The sequence below is a fragment of the Oncorhynchus kisutch genome, linkage group LG12 (assembly GCF_002021735.2).
Source record: "Oncorhynchus kisutch isolate 150728-3 linkage group LG12, Okis_V2, whole genome shotgun sequence".
Taxonomy (NCBI): domain Eukaryota; kingdom Metazoa; phylum Chordata; class Actinopteri; order Salmoniformes; family Salmonidae; genus Oncorhynchus; species Oncorhynchus kisutch.
Window position 1 is genome coordinate 30,688,982 of NC_034185.2, and position 17,801 is coordinate 30,706,782.

Consider the following 17,801-nt stretch of genomic DNA (forward strand, 5'->3'; position numbering starts at 1 on the left):
CAAATGGCCCAATACATCACTGGGGCCAATCTTCCTGCTATCCAGGACCTGTATACTCGTCGGTGTCAGAGGAAGAAATTGCCAAGGTCTCCAGCCACCCTAGTCATAGACTGTTCTCTCTGCTACTGCATGGCAAGCGGTACCGGAGCACTATATCTAGGTCCAAAAGCCTTCTTAACAGCTTCTTCAAATGGCTACCTGGACTATTTGCATTGTCCCCACGCAACCCCACGATTTTTACACTGCTGCTACTCTCTGTTTATTATCCATATATAGTCACTTTACCTCTACCTACATGTACATATTACCTCAATTACCTCGACTAACCGGTGCACCCGCACATTGACTCTGGACCGGTACCCCCCGTATATAGCCTCACTACTGTTAATTAATTAATTAATGTATTTATTTTTTACTTCAGTTAATTTTTGTAAATACTTTCTTCTTAAAATGGCATTGTTGGTTAAGGGCTTGTAAGTAAGCATTTCACTGTAAGGTTGTGTTGTATTCGGCGCATGTGACAAATAACATTTTATTTTATTTTATTTGATTGAAGTAGATTTAACAAGTGACATCAATGCGGGATCGTAGCTTTCACCTGGATTCACCTGGTCATTCTATGTCGTGGAAAGAGCAGGTTTTCTTAATGTTTGATATACTCAGTGTATGGTAGTAGAAATAGAGGTTGTAGTAATAAAGAGGTAAACGTAGACATGGTAGTTGTGGTAGCAGCATCACAATTGGAAAAAAGCAATTGTAGTGGAATATTTTCAATTATACCCAATAGACACACACTGTATTTTCTCACACCTATATAATAGTATAAATACTCACTTTTACCAGTGACTTTCAGGCCACCTATCATGGTCTTAGTCTTGACTTCTTTAAATAAGTGGTCACAGAAGTCTCTGGACTGCTTCACAAAGGAGGGTTCCAAGTCAGCATCTGTCAACTCCTCCATGCGTTTCATTTTCTCAGAGTTGGCAGGACGTTCAAAGACAAAACACCAACGGGGGGAAAAGAATTTCCGCAGACAATCACGAGGCAAGTTGTAGTTAACAATCTTGTTGCTAGTACCTTTGAAAAAAATAACATAAATGAACAGATATAACAAATTACAAGACAGCAATCCATGTTGTGTTTTGTTTACCTGACCACTGTCTCCAAATGTTAATTGTCCAAATCATCTTAAAGTAACTTAATTGAGCTAAACAATCAATTGAAGAAACTTTAGGATGATTTGGACATGAAATGTCAAAAATGCTAATATCAGGACCATTGATATGAACAAATTAGCATTTGTAAACAGTGGCCAGGTAAACAAAACCAAAGCATGGATTGCTGTCTTACTTTGGCAGCTTGCAAGGTAAGGAAACTAAAATGTAATTTGGTAGAACTGTCCTTTTAAGTAGAACTTTAAGTACCATATATTCAGTATCATTGATCCATGTGTAGTATTCTCACCTTGTTTCAGTTTAAGAGCATTCTCCAGGTACTGATGTGCTGTGATGGGTTTTCCATCAAGCTTTAACTCTAGTCCGAAATCTCTGACTGCCCACACAAAAGATGGAAAGAAACGGACATAGTCTGCAGATTCATCAATGTCTCCCTCAACCGACTTCACCTTAATGAGGTCTGTCAGTTCTGTCACATAGCTTTAGGGGGCGGTGTTGAGGACAATAACCCAGACATATCCAGACTTAGTTAGATGACACATCTTTGTTTCTGTCCCATCATGGCATCTGTGAGAGAATGGGCAGCGCCATTGACTAGCACCGATTGTCTCTCTCTCCTCCCAGCTACATCAACCTCCTCAGAACATTAACAGTGTTTATGGTGCTGTCCGTGTTGCTGAAGCTGCAACATAATTACAGACATTTCTGACTGAAATGTTTTGTTACCGAAATCCCTAATTTGTTTCGGAAAAATATTCCCTATTTCCTCAAACCTTGCTCTCTTTATGTGACATATCATATCATAGCATATCATAATCAGACTAAATTGGTTATAATAAACTCTGAACATGATAACACACTTGACAGTAAAATGGATGCAGAGGACGTGACAAATAAACTGAAAATGGGGGAATGTTCACTGGTTTCCCAGGAGGTAAAGGGGAAGTCAGATGCGTGGAATACATTTGACTAGTTGTGGAAAATACTGGAGATCAAGAAAAATAAGGAAAGGAGCAAGCGCTGCGTAGATATTATGTGTGCCAAACAGGTGCTGTTAGACTACAATATATTTTTTCCTGACCGTTTAGAACAATGTAAACAACACTAAATTGGTGGCAGGTAGCCTAGTTAGTGGTTGGAGCATTGGGCCAGTGACCGAAAGGTTGCTAGATCGAATCCCCGAGCTGTCGTTCTGCCACTGATCAAGGCAGTTAACCCCCTGTTCTTAGGCCGTCATTGTAAATAAGAATTTGTTCTTAACTGACTTGCCTAGTTAAATTAAGGTTAAATAAAATAAAATGTATTAATTAAAAGCCTACCAGCCTGTTGGCACGTTTATTTAATTTTTTGTAAAACCTTTATTATAGCAAATACTAAAAACAGTTGTATGCATTCGTGAATGCAATTGCCGAAATGGAACGGTTTATTTATTGTTTACGCAAATTATTCAAAGGTCGCTTTGTTATTTAATTTTAAAGCTAAAATGCTTGATTGCGTTTCAAAGCATGAATGACTCATATGCTGTGTGATGAACTAATGAATTATTGATTGATACAGTAGCCTATATACAGTTGAAGTTGGAAGTTTACATACACTTAGATTGGAGTCATTAACCTCTCGTGGGTAGAGGGCAATATTTTGAATTTTGGATGAATGAGGTGCCCAATGTGATCTACCTGTTACTCAGGCCCAGAAGATAGGATATGCATATGCACTATCATGCATATCCTATGGTAGTATTGGAAAGAAAACACCCTAAAGTTTCCAAAACTGTTAAAATAATGTCTGAGTATAACAGAACTGATATGGCAGGTGAAAACCTGAGGAAAATCCATCCAGGAAGTGGGATATTTTTGATGTGGGTACTTTTCTATTGAATGCCTTTACAGTCAGCATCTGTTGGATTAGGGCCCAGATTGCAGTTCCTATGGCTTCCACTAGATGTCAACAGTCTTTAGACATCGTTTCAGGATTGTATTCTGAAAAACTAGGAAGAATGAGACAAATTTTCTATTTGGTATGCAGAATGAACCAGAGTGTCACACCCTGGTCTTAGTATTTTGTGTTTTCTATATTTATTTGGTCAGGCCAGGGTGTGACATGGGTTTATTTTGTGTTGTGTTTTTGTATGGGGGTTTTTCGTAGGTTTTGGGATTGTGGCTTAGTGGGGTGTTCTAGCAAAGTCTATGGTTGCCTGAGGCGGTTTGCAATCAGAGGCAGGTGATTCTCGTTGTCTCTGATTGGGAACCATATTTAGGCAGCCATATTCTTTGAGTGTTTTGTGGGTGATTGTTCCTGTCTCAGTGTTTTGTATTCACCAGATATGCTGTATAGGTTTTCACATTCCGTTTGTTGTTTTGTATTATCGTGTGTCATCTTCATTAAAGATGTATCGTATTAACCACGCTGCATTTTGGTCCGACTCTCTTTCACCCGAAGAAAACCGTTACACAGAGCTGTTTTGCGCATGTGACCGATTGCTCGCCGTTAGTTGTTTTTCCTTTCTATTGAAGATGCTATTGTCTGGTTGAAATATTATCGATTATTTAGACAATAGACAACCTGAGGATGAATTATAAACATTGTTTGACATGTTTCGACGAACTTAACCGGTACTATTAGGATGTATTCGTCTGCATGTCATGACCGCCTTTGAGCCAGAGGATTACTGAACAAAACGCAACAACAATACTGAGTTATTGGGACATAAAGAGGGACTTTATCGAACTTAACAAACATTTATTGTGTAACAGGGCCTCTTAAGAGTGCAAATATATGAAGATCAAAGGTAAGTGATTAATTTTATCGCTATTTCTGACTTTTGGTAATTCCTTTACTTGGTTGTAAAAAGTTTGTATTCTTTTGTAAGCGGGCACTGTCCTCATATAATCGCATGGTATGCTTTCGCCGTCAATCCTTTTTGAAATCTGACACAGCGGCTGGATTAACAAGAAGTTCATCTTTAAGCCGATGTATAACACTTCTATTTTTATGAATGTTTAATTTGACTATTTCTGTATTTTGAATTTGGTGCTCTACAATTTCACCGGATGCTGCCCAAAGGAAGTTAAAACTCGGTTTTCAACCACTCCACAAATTTCTTGTTAACAAACTATAGTTTTGGCAAGTCGGTTAGGACATCTACTTTGAGCATGACACAAGTAAGTTTTCCAACAATTGTTTACAGACAGATTATTTCACTTATAATTCACTGTATCACAATTCCAGTGGGTCAGAAGTTTACATACACTAAGTTGACTGTGCCTTTAAACAAATTTCAGAAAATTATGTCATGGCTTTAGAAGCTTCTGGTAGGCTAATTGACATCATTTGAGTCAATTGGACATTTTTCAGACCTCCACAAGTCTAGTTCATCAATGGGAGCAATTTCCAAACGCCTGAAGGTACCATGTTCATCTGTACAAACAATAGTACGCAAGTATAAACACCATTGGACCACATAGCCATCATACTGCTCAGGAAGGAGACGTGTTCTGTCTCCTAGAGATGAACGTACTTTGGTGCGAAAAGTGCAAATCAATCCGAGAACAACAGCAAAGAACCTTGTGAAGATGCTGGAGGAATCAGGTACAAAATTATCTATATCCACGGAAAAACAAGTCCTATATCGACATAACCTGAAAGGCCACTCAGCAAGGAAGAAGCCACTGCTCCAAAACCATCATAAAAAAGCCAGACTACGGTTTGCAACTGCACATGGGGACAAAGATCGTGATTTTTGGAGAAATGTCCTCTTGTCTGATGAAACAAAAATAGAACTGTTTGGCCATAATGGCCATCGTTATGTTTGGAGGGGAAAAAAGGGAGGCTTGCAAGCCAAAGAACACCATCCCAACCGTGAATCACGAGGGAGGCAGCATCATATTGTGGGGGTGCTTTGCTGCAGGAGGGACTGGTGCACTTCACAAAATAGATGGTATCATGAGGGAGGAAAATTACGTGGATATATTGAAGAAGCATCTCAAGACATCAGTCAGGAAGGTAAAGCTTGGTTGCAAATGGGTCTTCCAAATGGACAATGACCCCCAGCATACTTCCAAAGTTGTGGAAAAATGGCTTAAGGACAACAAAATCAAGGTATTGGAGTGGCCATCACAAAGCCCTGACCTCAATCCCATAGACAATTTGTGGGCAGAACTGAAAAAGCGTGTGCGAGCAAGGAGACCTACAAACCTGACTCATTTATTCCAGCTCTGTCAGGAGGAATGGGCCAAAATTCACCCAACTTATTGAAGTTAAACAATTTAAAGGCAATGCTACCAAATACTAATTGGGTGTATGTAATACGGTGGATGTAGCTGGTGCATGGAAGTCAGGCACAGGAGAGCAGAGATGAGTGGACAAAGCACTTTACTGAGGCAATATTTAGAACAGAACCGCGTCACAAAAAAAAATGCCCAAAGAACAAGTACAACAACCAAGTACAAAGTACCGGCTGCCACAAAGCACGGGTACAAACCAAAACCCGGTGCAAACCAGCCTGGAAGCGTGCCAACCTTGACAATAAACAATACCCCAAAGAGACATGGAGGGAACAGAGGGCTAAATACACATAGTAATTATGAGGAGATGTAAACCAGGTGTGCAGGAAAACAAGACAAAACAAATGGAAAATGAAAGGTGGAGCGGCGATGGCTAGAAGACCGGTGACGTCGACCGCCGCCCGAACAAGGAGAGGGAACGACTTCGGCGGAAGTCGTGACATCTCTCTACTATTATTCTGACATTTCACATTCTTAAAATAAAGTGGTGATCCTAACTGACCTAAGACAGGGAATTTTTACTCAGATTAAATGTCAGGAATTGTGAAAAAGTGAGTTTATTGGCTACTTATTATTATAATGATGATCATAACAATAATAGTAGTAATAATAACAATAAGAAAGAGATCAAGAAAAAGGAGGGTTATTTTTCTGACAATTTGGAACAGTTTAAACAACACTAAATAAATAATAAGTAATACCAGAGAGGCTGTTCTAACGAAAAAAATAAGTGCAGCCCTTGTATTACAGCCTAGCAAATATTAAAAACAGTCAAATTTGTGAAATTGTTTATCCGACATGTTGTGATTGTGTGAGGATTGGAAATCACTGAATTAGTAGGCTATTAAACAAACACTCAAACAGGAAACACAAGCAGGATCTGTAGGATTTTTTATGAATTTATTTGCAAATTATGGTGGAAAATAAGTATTTGGTCACCTACAAACAAGCAAGATTTCTGGCTCTCACAGACCTGTAACTTCTTCTTTAAGAGGCCCCTCTGTCCTCCACTCGTTACCTGTATTAATGGCACCTGTTTGAACTTGTTATCAGTATAAGACACCTGTCCACAACCTCAAACAGTCACACTCCAAACTCCACTGTGGCCAAGACCAAAGAGCTGTCAAAGGACACCAGAAACAAAATTGTAGACCTGCACCAGGCTGGGAAGACTGAATCTGCAATAGGTAAGCAGCTTGATTTGAAGAAATCAACTGTGGGAGCGATTATTAGGAAATGGAAGACATACAAGACCACTGATAATCTCCCTCGATCTGGGGCTCCACACAAGATCTCACCCCGTGGGGTCAAAATGATCACAAAAACGGTGAGCAAAAATCCCAGAACCACACGGTGGGACCTAGTGAATGACCTGCAGAGAGCTGGGACCAAAGTAACAAAGCCTACCATCAGTAACACACTACGCCGCCAGGGACTCAAATCCTGCAGTGCTAGACGTGTCTCCTTGCTTAAGCCAGTACATGTCAAGGCCTGTCTGAAGTTTGCTAGAGAGCATTTGGATGATCCAGAAGAAGATTGGGAGAATGTCATATGGTCAGATGAAACCAAAATAGAACTTTTTGGTAAACTCAACTCGTCGTGTTTGGAGGACAAAGAATGCTGAGTTGCATCCAAAGAACACCATACCTACTGTGAAGCATGGAAACATCATGCTTCGGGGCTGTTTTTCTGCAAAGGGACCAGGACGACTGATCCGTGTATTGGAAAGAATGAATGGGGCCATGTATCGTGAGATTTGAGTGAAAACCTCCTTCCATCAGCAAGGGCATTGAAGATGAAACGTGGCTGGGTCTTTCAGCACGACAATGATCCCAAACACACCGCCCGGGCAACGAAGGAGTGGCTTCGTAAGAAGCATTTCAAGGTCCTGGAGTGGCCTAGCCAGTCTCCAGATCTCAACCCCATAGAAAATCTTTGGAGGGAGTTGAAAGTCTGTGTTGCCCAGCAACAGCTCCAAAACATCACTGCTTAGAGGAGATCTGCATGGAGGAATGGGCCAAAATACCAGCAACAGTGTGTGTGAACCTTGTGAAGACTTACAGAAAACGTTTGACCTCTGTCATTGCCAATAAAGGGTATATAACAAAGTATTGAGAAACTTTTGTTATTGACCAAATACTTATTTTCCACCATAATTTGCAAATAAATCCTACAATGTGATTTTCTGGATGTTTTTTCTAATTTTGTCTGTCATAGTTGAAGTGTACCTATGATGAAAATTACAGGCCTCTCTCATCTTTTTATGTGGGAGAACTTGCACAATTGGTGGCTGACTAAACACTTTTTTGCCCCACTGTATATGGATGATTTATAAAGTCAGGCACACTTAAAAGTTAGGCTATTGATTATAGACCAAATTAAGATGGGATTTCCTCTCTCCTCACTTTTCTTAGACAATTAAGGCAAGGGCTGTTTTCTCGTCTTCTCACTCTGCTGCTGCCTCCGCCACATTGTTCTCAACACCAATCTGCTTGTTAACTTTGCTATTATGCACATAGCAACATAGTCTAGGAAAAGGCACCAATTTAACAGTACACTGATGTTTCAGAACCACAGACAGCGAACACTATCAAAATGCATTTGTTATAAAATAATGCTGTTTTTGTTAATATTGCACCATTGTCCTTAACCATATATATTTTCAGTAGCACATGCCTTAGAGTACCATCCCCACCTCCTCCACAATGGATTAGTCCACTCAGACTGGCGCGAATCAGAAAGCTGTCTTGTACACCATGATTTATTATTATTTTTTGCTACTGCTCGACTAAAGAAATCGCGGTCGACCAACAGCCTATCGACCAAACAATATAACAGTCGACTAAATGGGGTCAGCACTAATAGAGATCATTTGCAGAATGTCGGTCAAAATCTATCTCGCTCTATCTTCACCTACTACTGAGCTTCCTCTCATCAACATATTTGGTAGTGAGTGGAAACACCAACCGGATGCTTCACATTTATACATCCGGTAAAATATCTGTCTCATTGTTCTATCTGTGGCTTAGCTAGCCAACGTTGCCATGACATCGCCTACAAAGGGTGATCAGGGATTTCTACTGGAGAAGCAGTTTCTGCCTATCTTCATTCATTACTGTACTGTCTTTGGACATAGCATGTGGCTTCCATTTTGGCTGCAAAGGAGAGTATGAGATGTCAGTGTGATGTCACTTCCTGGTGACAGCCCAGCGTTCTTCTGGCTTCTTATTTTTCTTATTTTGAATGTGCAAAAGTGCAATGTCAGTCACTAAATAGGGAACAAAAATGTTTCATGAGTTATGTAGCACTATATTGGATCACTCCAATACGGCTCTGCTGTCCCCCCACTCGGTTTGGCTTGTGCCATCTTGTTTGGGTTTGGTCCTTGTTTTTATTACTTGTGACAGAGTGTACCAACCTGGGCGATACTTGGTTTGGTCGAGCAGTATTGGCGGCGCTAAGGATTTGTCTTAGTTGTCTGTGTGACTTGTCTGTCCACCAACCTTCACGGTTTTAGCCTTCGGATCCGGGGAGCCGCCTACCCTGCAAGATCGGGAGACTGTGTACGTTTCGCTCCGGCAGACTTGCAGTTCTCCCCTGAGAGTGAGCTAGGTGTTGTGAGGCGCATCACGGTTTCATCTCTCACAGGGCGCAGCCATCTTGCCTAGACTCTTGTGTGTATCACGGTGAATGAGCTATGCAAAGGCGCTAGCTTAACCAGAGGTGATCATTGCAGGACAAAGCACAGTTATAAACACACTTTTCCTTATGTCCTGCCAATCTGAACCCCCACGTATATAGCAAGAAATAAGCTATAAACGTGTGTGAGGTAGAATGCCTTGCCCCTTCATGGTCAGGCAGTTCACTCTCCACACCTCCTCCTTCAGATAATGTATGAGACAATGGCTGATATTGTTGTAATCTTTACTATTATACAGTATTGCACAGTGTTCACTATAGACATAGTATATTACACTGTTGGCTTAATCCTTTCCTCAAAGAAAAGCTACAGCCATTCATGTCTCCTCTCCTTCAGATAATATATGAGACTAAGGCTGATACTGTATGTCCCATTCTATACTATCATACAGTATTGCATATTATATACTATAGACACAGTAATCTTACACTGTTGGTCTGAGTATATGCTAGCCTCACCATAGTGAGATTACACTGGTGTTGTTTTTTCACAGCTGAGTTGCGATAGTTTTCTGTCACTATTTTACAGTACAGACAGTAACTATCTTAGTTTCCCATGGAAACTCACATCTCAGCTCTATTACACTGAGGGTTTCAGTGTGTAGCTGTGTTTACTATAGTTTTTCTGTTACACTACTTTACATTACAGACAGTTTCCATCATAAACTCCCATTACAGCTCTATTACACTGCTGTTTTTCACACAGTGTGTAGCTGGATACCATATTGGAAGGATACCATATTGGAGTGATCTAATAGCTCGCATAATCATGGTTATCATGGTTATCATGGTTACACGATTTTGTAGAAGTGAGTTCACCAGGAAGTGATGTCATACTGACCTCTCACCTCTCACAAGCTCCTCTGTAGCCAAAATAGAAGCCACATGTTATTTCTGTCTCTTAATTTGTTGTGTTAATAAAGGTTTGTTATGTAAGTCTCAAAACAGTGAAATAATATTGTTAACTAAATGTTTCATAAGTTTAATGACGATTTTGTCTTTATTGACCAAGTTGGAAAATGCTTTGACATTGTGCCAGTGCTTACAGTAACTTGCTTTCTAGCTATCAACATTAATTAACACAATTCTAGCTAGCTAGCTTTACCACCCTGTGTTATTACATTTGACCAACTAGTTAGTACGTTTTACTAATAGTTCTTGCTTTGAGTCTGAAATGGGTAATTGAATTTGAATGGTTTGAATATGAATCTTTGTCAAATCCACTAAAGAAAAGTCTAAATGTTCTCCTGTCTCCTTAATTCTCCTTGTTAGCCTATTGTCTGCAAAGGTTGTTACATTGTAACTACAAAGTCATAAACCATTTCGCTTCACTTTATATTAAAGCTGCACTATGTAACTTAGTGGGTTCATTTTTGCAACTTTTACTTTCGGGTTTTATACACCAGCTTCAAACAGCTGAAAATACAATATTTTTCGTTAGTGAAAAGATATTTCACACCGGTTTAGATGATTGTCTATGGTATACATTGCTTGTGTTGTCACGTAAACTGAAATTCGGCAATCTCTCCATATTGCACCTTCAAGTTGCTTGCTCCTGGATAAGTACATTGCAAATACATGTATATCCCTTGTAACAACATTTTAATTAGAGAGTTGGTTGACAAAGATTCTTACATAGTAAGTTCAATGTAAGTAAATGTTCTCCTAATGTTCTCCTGTCTCAATTTCTCCTGGTTAGTCCATTGTCTGTAAAGATTGTTACATTGTAACTACATACATGTAGTAATTATAAAAGTTATGACCGACTGGGTTTCACTTTACTATAAGTTGCTTGATCCCGGGCAGGTACATGATAACTACAAGTATATCCTATGTAACTGCATCATTCTTACATTACACTTGAGCCAGCCTTTGAGCCAGGTCACAACACAAAAATAAACCCGTCGAAAATGACCGGTAGCTAATGACAGGGTGTGCATTGTTACACCTGTTGTTACCAGGTCCTAACCTATTTATTAACCCGGGTTATTACATGCAGATTCAGTGGTAGGGGCACCTTGTAGTTGCGTGTAACTCGGTCACATTGTGGTTTGAGTTATTAACAAGGTAATTCACAGATGACTTTCAAATGTGTAATTAAAAAACATTAGTTACATAGTGGAACAAGAGAATGTGTAATAACATCAGTAGTTACATATGTGGAATAAGCTTCCAATTGTGTAATAACTGATTCCAAAACAACCCTGTTACAGTACCATGTAATTACATGGTAAAAACGTATGTAACTACCATGTTGTTAACAGTTATGACTGTGTCAGCTACATAGTAATAGGGGCAACTTAATGTAAAGTGTTACCCATGATTTCTTTTGTAGAAATGTATGCAGTGAGCTACAAAAATAAACATATTTGTTGTTTACATTGGGTGAGATTGTATTGGATAGTATAACACCACCAGTTTGCAAAGGGAATAATATTGAGTTTGAGGGTGTGGCCTGTAACCCTTTCAGCTTTCTGCAAAGTCAAGTCTCCAAAGCTAAGTCTCCCAAAGTCACCCAAACCTTACCACAACTACTGCTATTGTTCATTACAGTGGCAGAAAAACAATAGCCTGGTTCCAGATCTGTTTATGCTGTTTTGCCAACTCCTAACTCCATTGTTATGCATGACAGCACACTGATCTGGGACCAGGCTAGAAAACTACCCTTTGCTCTGGGCACTATCTCCCCTTCCCCATCTCTGCTGAAGGATACTGCAGTTTCTCCAGGGCGTAGTTGTCGATGGTGCCCATGCTGTTGTACACCAGGGTGCTGCTCAGAAGAACAGCCAGGGAAAATATCCAGTTGTCATTACTATCGTCACCCTGTCAACACAGAAAGATGAGGTAGGTGTTACTGGAGTGATGAGTGAAATAAAGTCAGGGAGTAGTTCAAAGTTCAAGGAGAAAAAGTTAAAAGTTTGTATAATTTCTAAAATGTGCCTTGACTCTGCTGTATGTTTTATATGTACTGTATGCATTTTCATTGCATACAATGTTTTGACAATGAAGAGCCTCTTTTTAATCAGTACAGTAGTAGCCTTGCATGTAACTATGTTAAATGTATAACCTTGATCTCCCACCTTCTCCACATCCCCCAGCCCCTCTGTATCCAGCAGCACCAAGGTGTGGTCTGATTTTATTGGGTGGGGCACACACCACATCCAGATGCCCTTAGTCTGGGACTGAATTGTGGCTCCAAGGGCAAAACCTTGAGGAATGAGGATAATAGAACAACATGTTTAGTACATTTAGCTTTGGGCTAGAGGCAGCTGAATGAAGTGTAATAGTGTCACTTCTTTTTTTGTATATCGCTTTCAATTTATAGGCAAAAAGCAAAGCTCTTTAAGTGCAGAAAATAAGTGCAAAAAGATCATTACAAATGTCATGTGCTTAACACAAAAAAAGACCAGTACAAGACATGCAGACAACCGACATGGGAAACCAGGTCCTCTCCACAAACATAATTCTCCTGCCCTAATACATGGACTTATTCAAAATGTATTTTCAGTGTTGATATAGATTTACCAGACCAGGCCCACCTCAACTCAGCCCAGCTCTACACAGCACCGACCATTACCCTAGGGTCTGGCAAAACAATGTTGGGGGTAGTGCACCACATGATGTAGTCCACACCATGTTTCATTCACATCATGAGCCTACACATGCTGAGAGTTTGGAACTTCGCCAGCCACACTGCCCTCCAAACCATGTTGTGGAAAATATTGAATAAAATACTTCTCAGATACCGGAGCTTGTGAATTCAAATAGACTTTCTTACAGAGAGCAAAGCTGAGCAATTCCATGGAAGAATGGTGGCAAATGACCTGAGGGAAGTAACTTCATTAACATGTGGAATGGACTCATATGCTGTGTGTGTATAAATATGCTCTGGAAAAGTGTGTGTTCCGCAGACCATTTAGGCTTCTGATATGTTTGTATTAAAAACCTATATTGAATTCACAAGTTCTTGTAAGTGTTATATTCTGAAACAAATCTTCACGACACTTCACAATAACAACATTTACAGTTGACCGGGGCAGCTCTAGCAGGGCAGAAATTTGATGAACTGACTTGTTGGAAAGGTGGCATCCTATGACGGTGCCACTTTGAAAGTCATTGAGCTGTTCAGTAAGGCGATTCTACTGCCAATGTTTGTCTATGGAGATTGCATGACTGTGTGCTTGATTTTATACACCTGTCAGTAACAGTTGTGACTGAAATAGCCGAATCCACTAATTTGAAGAGGTGACCACATACTTTTGTATATATAGCGCATATGTTGTTCTCTGGAGCGCATAAAAATAAGTCTGATGATTTAAGCATACAGTATTACTTTGGATGGTGTCCATGTTGATCATGTCCCTGCTTACAAATATCAGGCCATCTGGATAGTTGAAAAGCTGTCTTTTAAAAAGCATATAGATGAGTTAGTTAAGAAGCTGAGAATACAAATGGGCTTCTTCTATAGAAATGGGTCCTGCCTCTGACTAGATAGTAGAAAGCAGATTATTCAGTCCAACGTTCCTATCGGTCCTAGACTATGGCAACATCACCTATGGCTATTGTGACTATTTGAGCAAAATGTTGGCCTACCAACAAAACCAATGGAGAAAATCCCACAACATTTTCTTTAACTCGAGGATATTGGAAATTAAACAACACACTTCTTAAAGATACTGACTGCTCTCATTGAAAACATCAAATCATTAGCTAAAGATAGTTTTGCAAGAAAAGACTTGGATCATGGAAGTAGATGGGAATTTTTCAAATATAAAGTCAGAATGGTAGCCATTAAACGCGCCAAAGAGCTGATGCAATTAAAGAACCTTAGAGAAAAGGAGATGATAAGCAAGCTTGACAGTTTTCTAAAGAAAGATAATCTATCTGAAGAAGAGGAGTCTATTCAAGTCTTTACAACTAGAATTAGAACAGACTTGCACGGATCTGGCAAAGGGTGCCTTTGTAAAGTTAAGAGCAAAATGGATTGAAGAGGGGGAAAGAAACACTAGTCACTTTTTTGCACTTGAAAAGAGAAGCTACAGAAGAAAACCAATAACTGCACTCAAAATTAATGATGTTTTATGCAAAGATCCCATTACAATATCATCATTTGTCAATTCCTTTTATGAAAACCTTTACAGCTCTCAATTTCAGGAAGATGGTTGTCAAAGCTACATTTGCCACATTCAGAATTATGTTTCTGTAATTGAGGATGATTTCCACTCAGTTTGCGATTCACCTGTGTCAATTGAAGAAATTAGAGAGGCTCTGAATTCTATGAAAAAATAGAAATCACCTGGCCCTGATGGCCTGACAGATGAAATCACCTGGCCCTGATGGCCTGACAGTTGAATTCTATAGACCGTTTTGGGAGTTACTAGAAGACCCGATTTTCAATATGTTTCAAGATTGCATTAAAAATGGGGAAATGGTCTCCACTAGGAAAAAGGGCCTTATTTCATTGATTCCGAAGCCTGATAAAAGACCCCTCTCTCATTGACAATTGGAGACCTATTACTTTATTAAATGTTGATTACAAATTGATTGCTCTGGTTTATGCCAAAAGATTAAAGAAAGGAATTAGATACCATTATAAATGAGACTCAAACAGGATTTATGAAGGGCCGTCACATAAGCTCTAACATTAGTTTAGTCTTGGACCTTATAGATTATTCAGATGCGGTTGTCCTATTTCTGGACTTCTGTAAAGCCTTTGACACAATTGAACAATCATTTCTCTTTAGGTCTCGTAAACTTTTTGGATTTGGTTGTCAGTGTCGTGTGTATAGGTGGCAGGGAAGTCAGGCACAGGAGAGTCAAAATGAAGTGTAAATGGAGTCTTTTAATAAATGTCAACAGAAAATGCTCCATAACACTAAAAGGTACAGACATGAAAAAACATGGGTACGAGGACCCGTCGCGCACCAACATAACAAAATAACAACACTGACAATAAAACAATCTCTGACAAAGACATGAGGGGAAACAGAGGGTTAAATACACAACAGGTAATGAATGGGATTGAAAACAGGTGTGTGGGAAGACAAGACAAAACCAATGGAAAATGAAAAATGGATCAATGATGGCTAGAAGACCGGTGACGTCGAACCCCGAGCACCGCCCGAACAAGGAGAGGCAACGACTTCGGTAGAAGTCGTGACATTGAACATTGAACATGATTCGCATGTTTTACAAAGATATAAATAGTTCTGTGCTACTAAACCTTAATACTTCCAAAATATTTAGTATCAACAGAAGTGTACGACAGGGATGCCCAATTTCACCATTTTTATTCATTTTGGTTGTGGAACTTGTATCTTTAGATATTTTGAATAATGCACATTTGTATGGCTTAACCATTTTTAACAAAGAAATCAAAACATCCCAACTGGCTTATGATACTACTCTTTTCTTTAGAGACAAAGACCAGGTCGCACATGCCCTTAATGCTATAACAGCATTTTCTAGTGCTGGATTAATGTTCAATGTTTCTAAATGTGAAATCTTATGTTTATTTGACTCTGATGATAAAGAAATAGAAAATATTCCTGTAAAGGACTGTGTTAAATATTTAGGAATACATCTGTCAAAAAACCACTTAGTCAGACAACATTTGAATTTCTCTCCTAAAATTAAGAGAACAAAAAATATATTTAATAATTGGCTACAAAGAGATCTTTCTATACTTGGGAGAGTACTTCTGTCCAAGGCAGAAGGACTGTCTCGTTTTGTGTATCCTTCAATAAGACCTTTCTTGACTTCATCTGGAAAAATAAGTCTCACGAACTAAAAAAATCTGTCCTTTCTAACAAAAGAGCTGAAGGTGGTCTAGAAGTGTTGGATTTTGTTGATAAATAACACTTTCAAGATAAAGTGGTTGAAAAAATGTTTGATCGATACTGATTCAATATGGTATTTCATTCCAAATAATGTGTTTAATAAATTGGGAGGTCTTCAATTTTTACTGAAATGTAATTATATTCCTGAAAGATTACCTGCTAAATTGGCTAGGTTTCACCAACAAGCTTTAATGGCCTGGAAAACATGTTTCCTGCACAATTTTTCCCCTCATAAAGCTCTTTTGTGGAATAATTCAGACATAACTGTAAGGAATAAGTCATTGTTCTACCCCAGCTGGCATGAGAGGAATATTGACTTTGTTCTTGATATTTCTGACAACAAGGGTACTATTCTCACAAATGAACAATTTATAACATTGGAAGAGTTTCCAATACCTTTCAGAGAGTTTATTTCTGTGATCAAAGCCATTCCCAGTGGTCTAACTACACTTAATTTTGGGAATGATCACAAAGTTTATCCAGAAATCAGATTGGAAATCTTGTTGTAATAAATATACAGTGCCTTGCGAAAGTATTCGGCCCCCTTGAACTTTGCGACCTTTTGCCACATTTCAGGCTTCAAACATAAAGATATAAAACTGTATTTTTTTGTGAAGAATCAACAACAAGTGGGACACAATCATGAAGTGGAACGACATTTATTGGATATTTCAAACTTTTTTAACAAATCAAAAAATGAAACATTGGGCGTGCAAAATTATTCAGCCCCTTTACTTTCAGTGCAGCAAACTCTCTCCAGAAGTTCAGTGAGGATCTCTGAATGATCCAATGTTGACCTAAATGACTAATGATGATAAATAAAATTCAACTGTGTGTAATGAAGTCTCCGTATAAATGCACCTGCACTGTGATAGTCTCAGAGGTCCGTTAAAAGCGCAGAGAGCATCATGAAGAACAAGGAACACACCAGGCAGGTACGAGATACTGTCGTGAAGAAGTTTAAAGCCGGATTTGGATATAAAAAGATTTCCCAAGCTTTAAACATCCCAAGGAGCACTGTGCAAGCGATAATATTGAAATGTAAGGAGTATCAGACCACTGCAAATCTACCAAGACCTGGCCGTCCCTCTAAACTTTCAGCTCATACGAGGAGAAGACTGATCAGAGATGCAGCCAAGAGGCCCATGATCACTCTGGATGAACTGCAGAGATCTACAGCTGAGGTGGGAGACTCTGTCCATAGGACAACAATCAGTTGTATATTGCACAAATCTGGCCTTTATGGAAGAGTGGCAAGAAGAAAGCCATTTCTTAAAGATATCCATAAAAAGTGTAGTTTAAAGTTTGCCACAAGCCACCTGGGAGACACACCAAACATGTGGAAGAAGGTGCTCTGGTCAGATGAAACCAAAAGTGAACTTTTTGGCAACAATGCAAAACGTTATGTTTGGCGTAAAAGCAACACAGCTCATCACCCTGAACACACCATCCCCACTGTCAAACATGGTGGTGGCAGCATCATGGTTTGGGCCTGCTTTTCTTCAGCAGGGACAGGGAAGATGGTTCAAATTGATGGGAAGATGGATGGAGCCAAATACAGGACCATTCTGGAAGAAAACCTGATGGAGTCTGCAAAAGACCTGAGACTGGGATGGAGATTTGTCTTCCAACAAGACAATGATCCAAAACATAAAGCTAAATCTACAATGGAATGGTTCAAAAATAAACATATCCAGGTGTTAGAATGGCCAAGTCAAAGTCCAGACCTGAATCCAATCGAGAATCTGTGGAAAGAACTGAAAACTGCTGTTCACAAATGCTCTCCATTCAACCTCACTGAGCTC

General features: G+C 39.4%; 1 protein-coding gene across 1 annotated transcript in view; it reads right to left on the reverse strand.

The window, feature by feature from the left end:
• The window catches only part of LOC109900863 (guanylate-binding protein 1), a 34,445-nt gene that overhangs the window by 7,557 nt on the left and 9,087 nt on the right, over positions 1-17,801 (reverse strand). Inside the window, exons 3-6 of the mRNA XM_020496728.2 lie at positions 12,238-12,365; positions 11,871-11,980; positions 1,465-1,655; positions 835-1,077 (exon numbers count right to left, since the gene is read on the reverse strand). Of these exons, the coding sequence (XP_020352317.1) occupies positions 835-1,077; positions 1,465-1,655; positions 11,871-11,980; positions 12,238-12,365 (672 nt within the window). The remainder of the gene's footprint in view (positions 1-834; positions 1,078-1,464; positions 1,656-11,870; positions 11,981-12,237; positions 12,366-17,801) is intronic.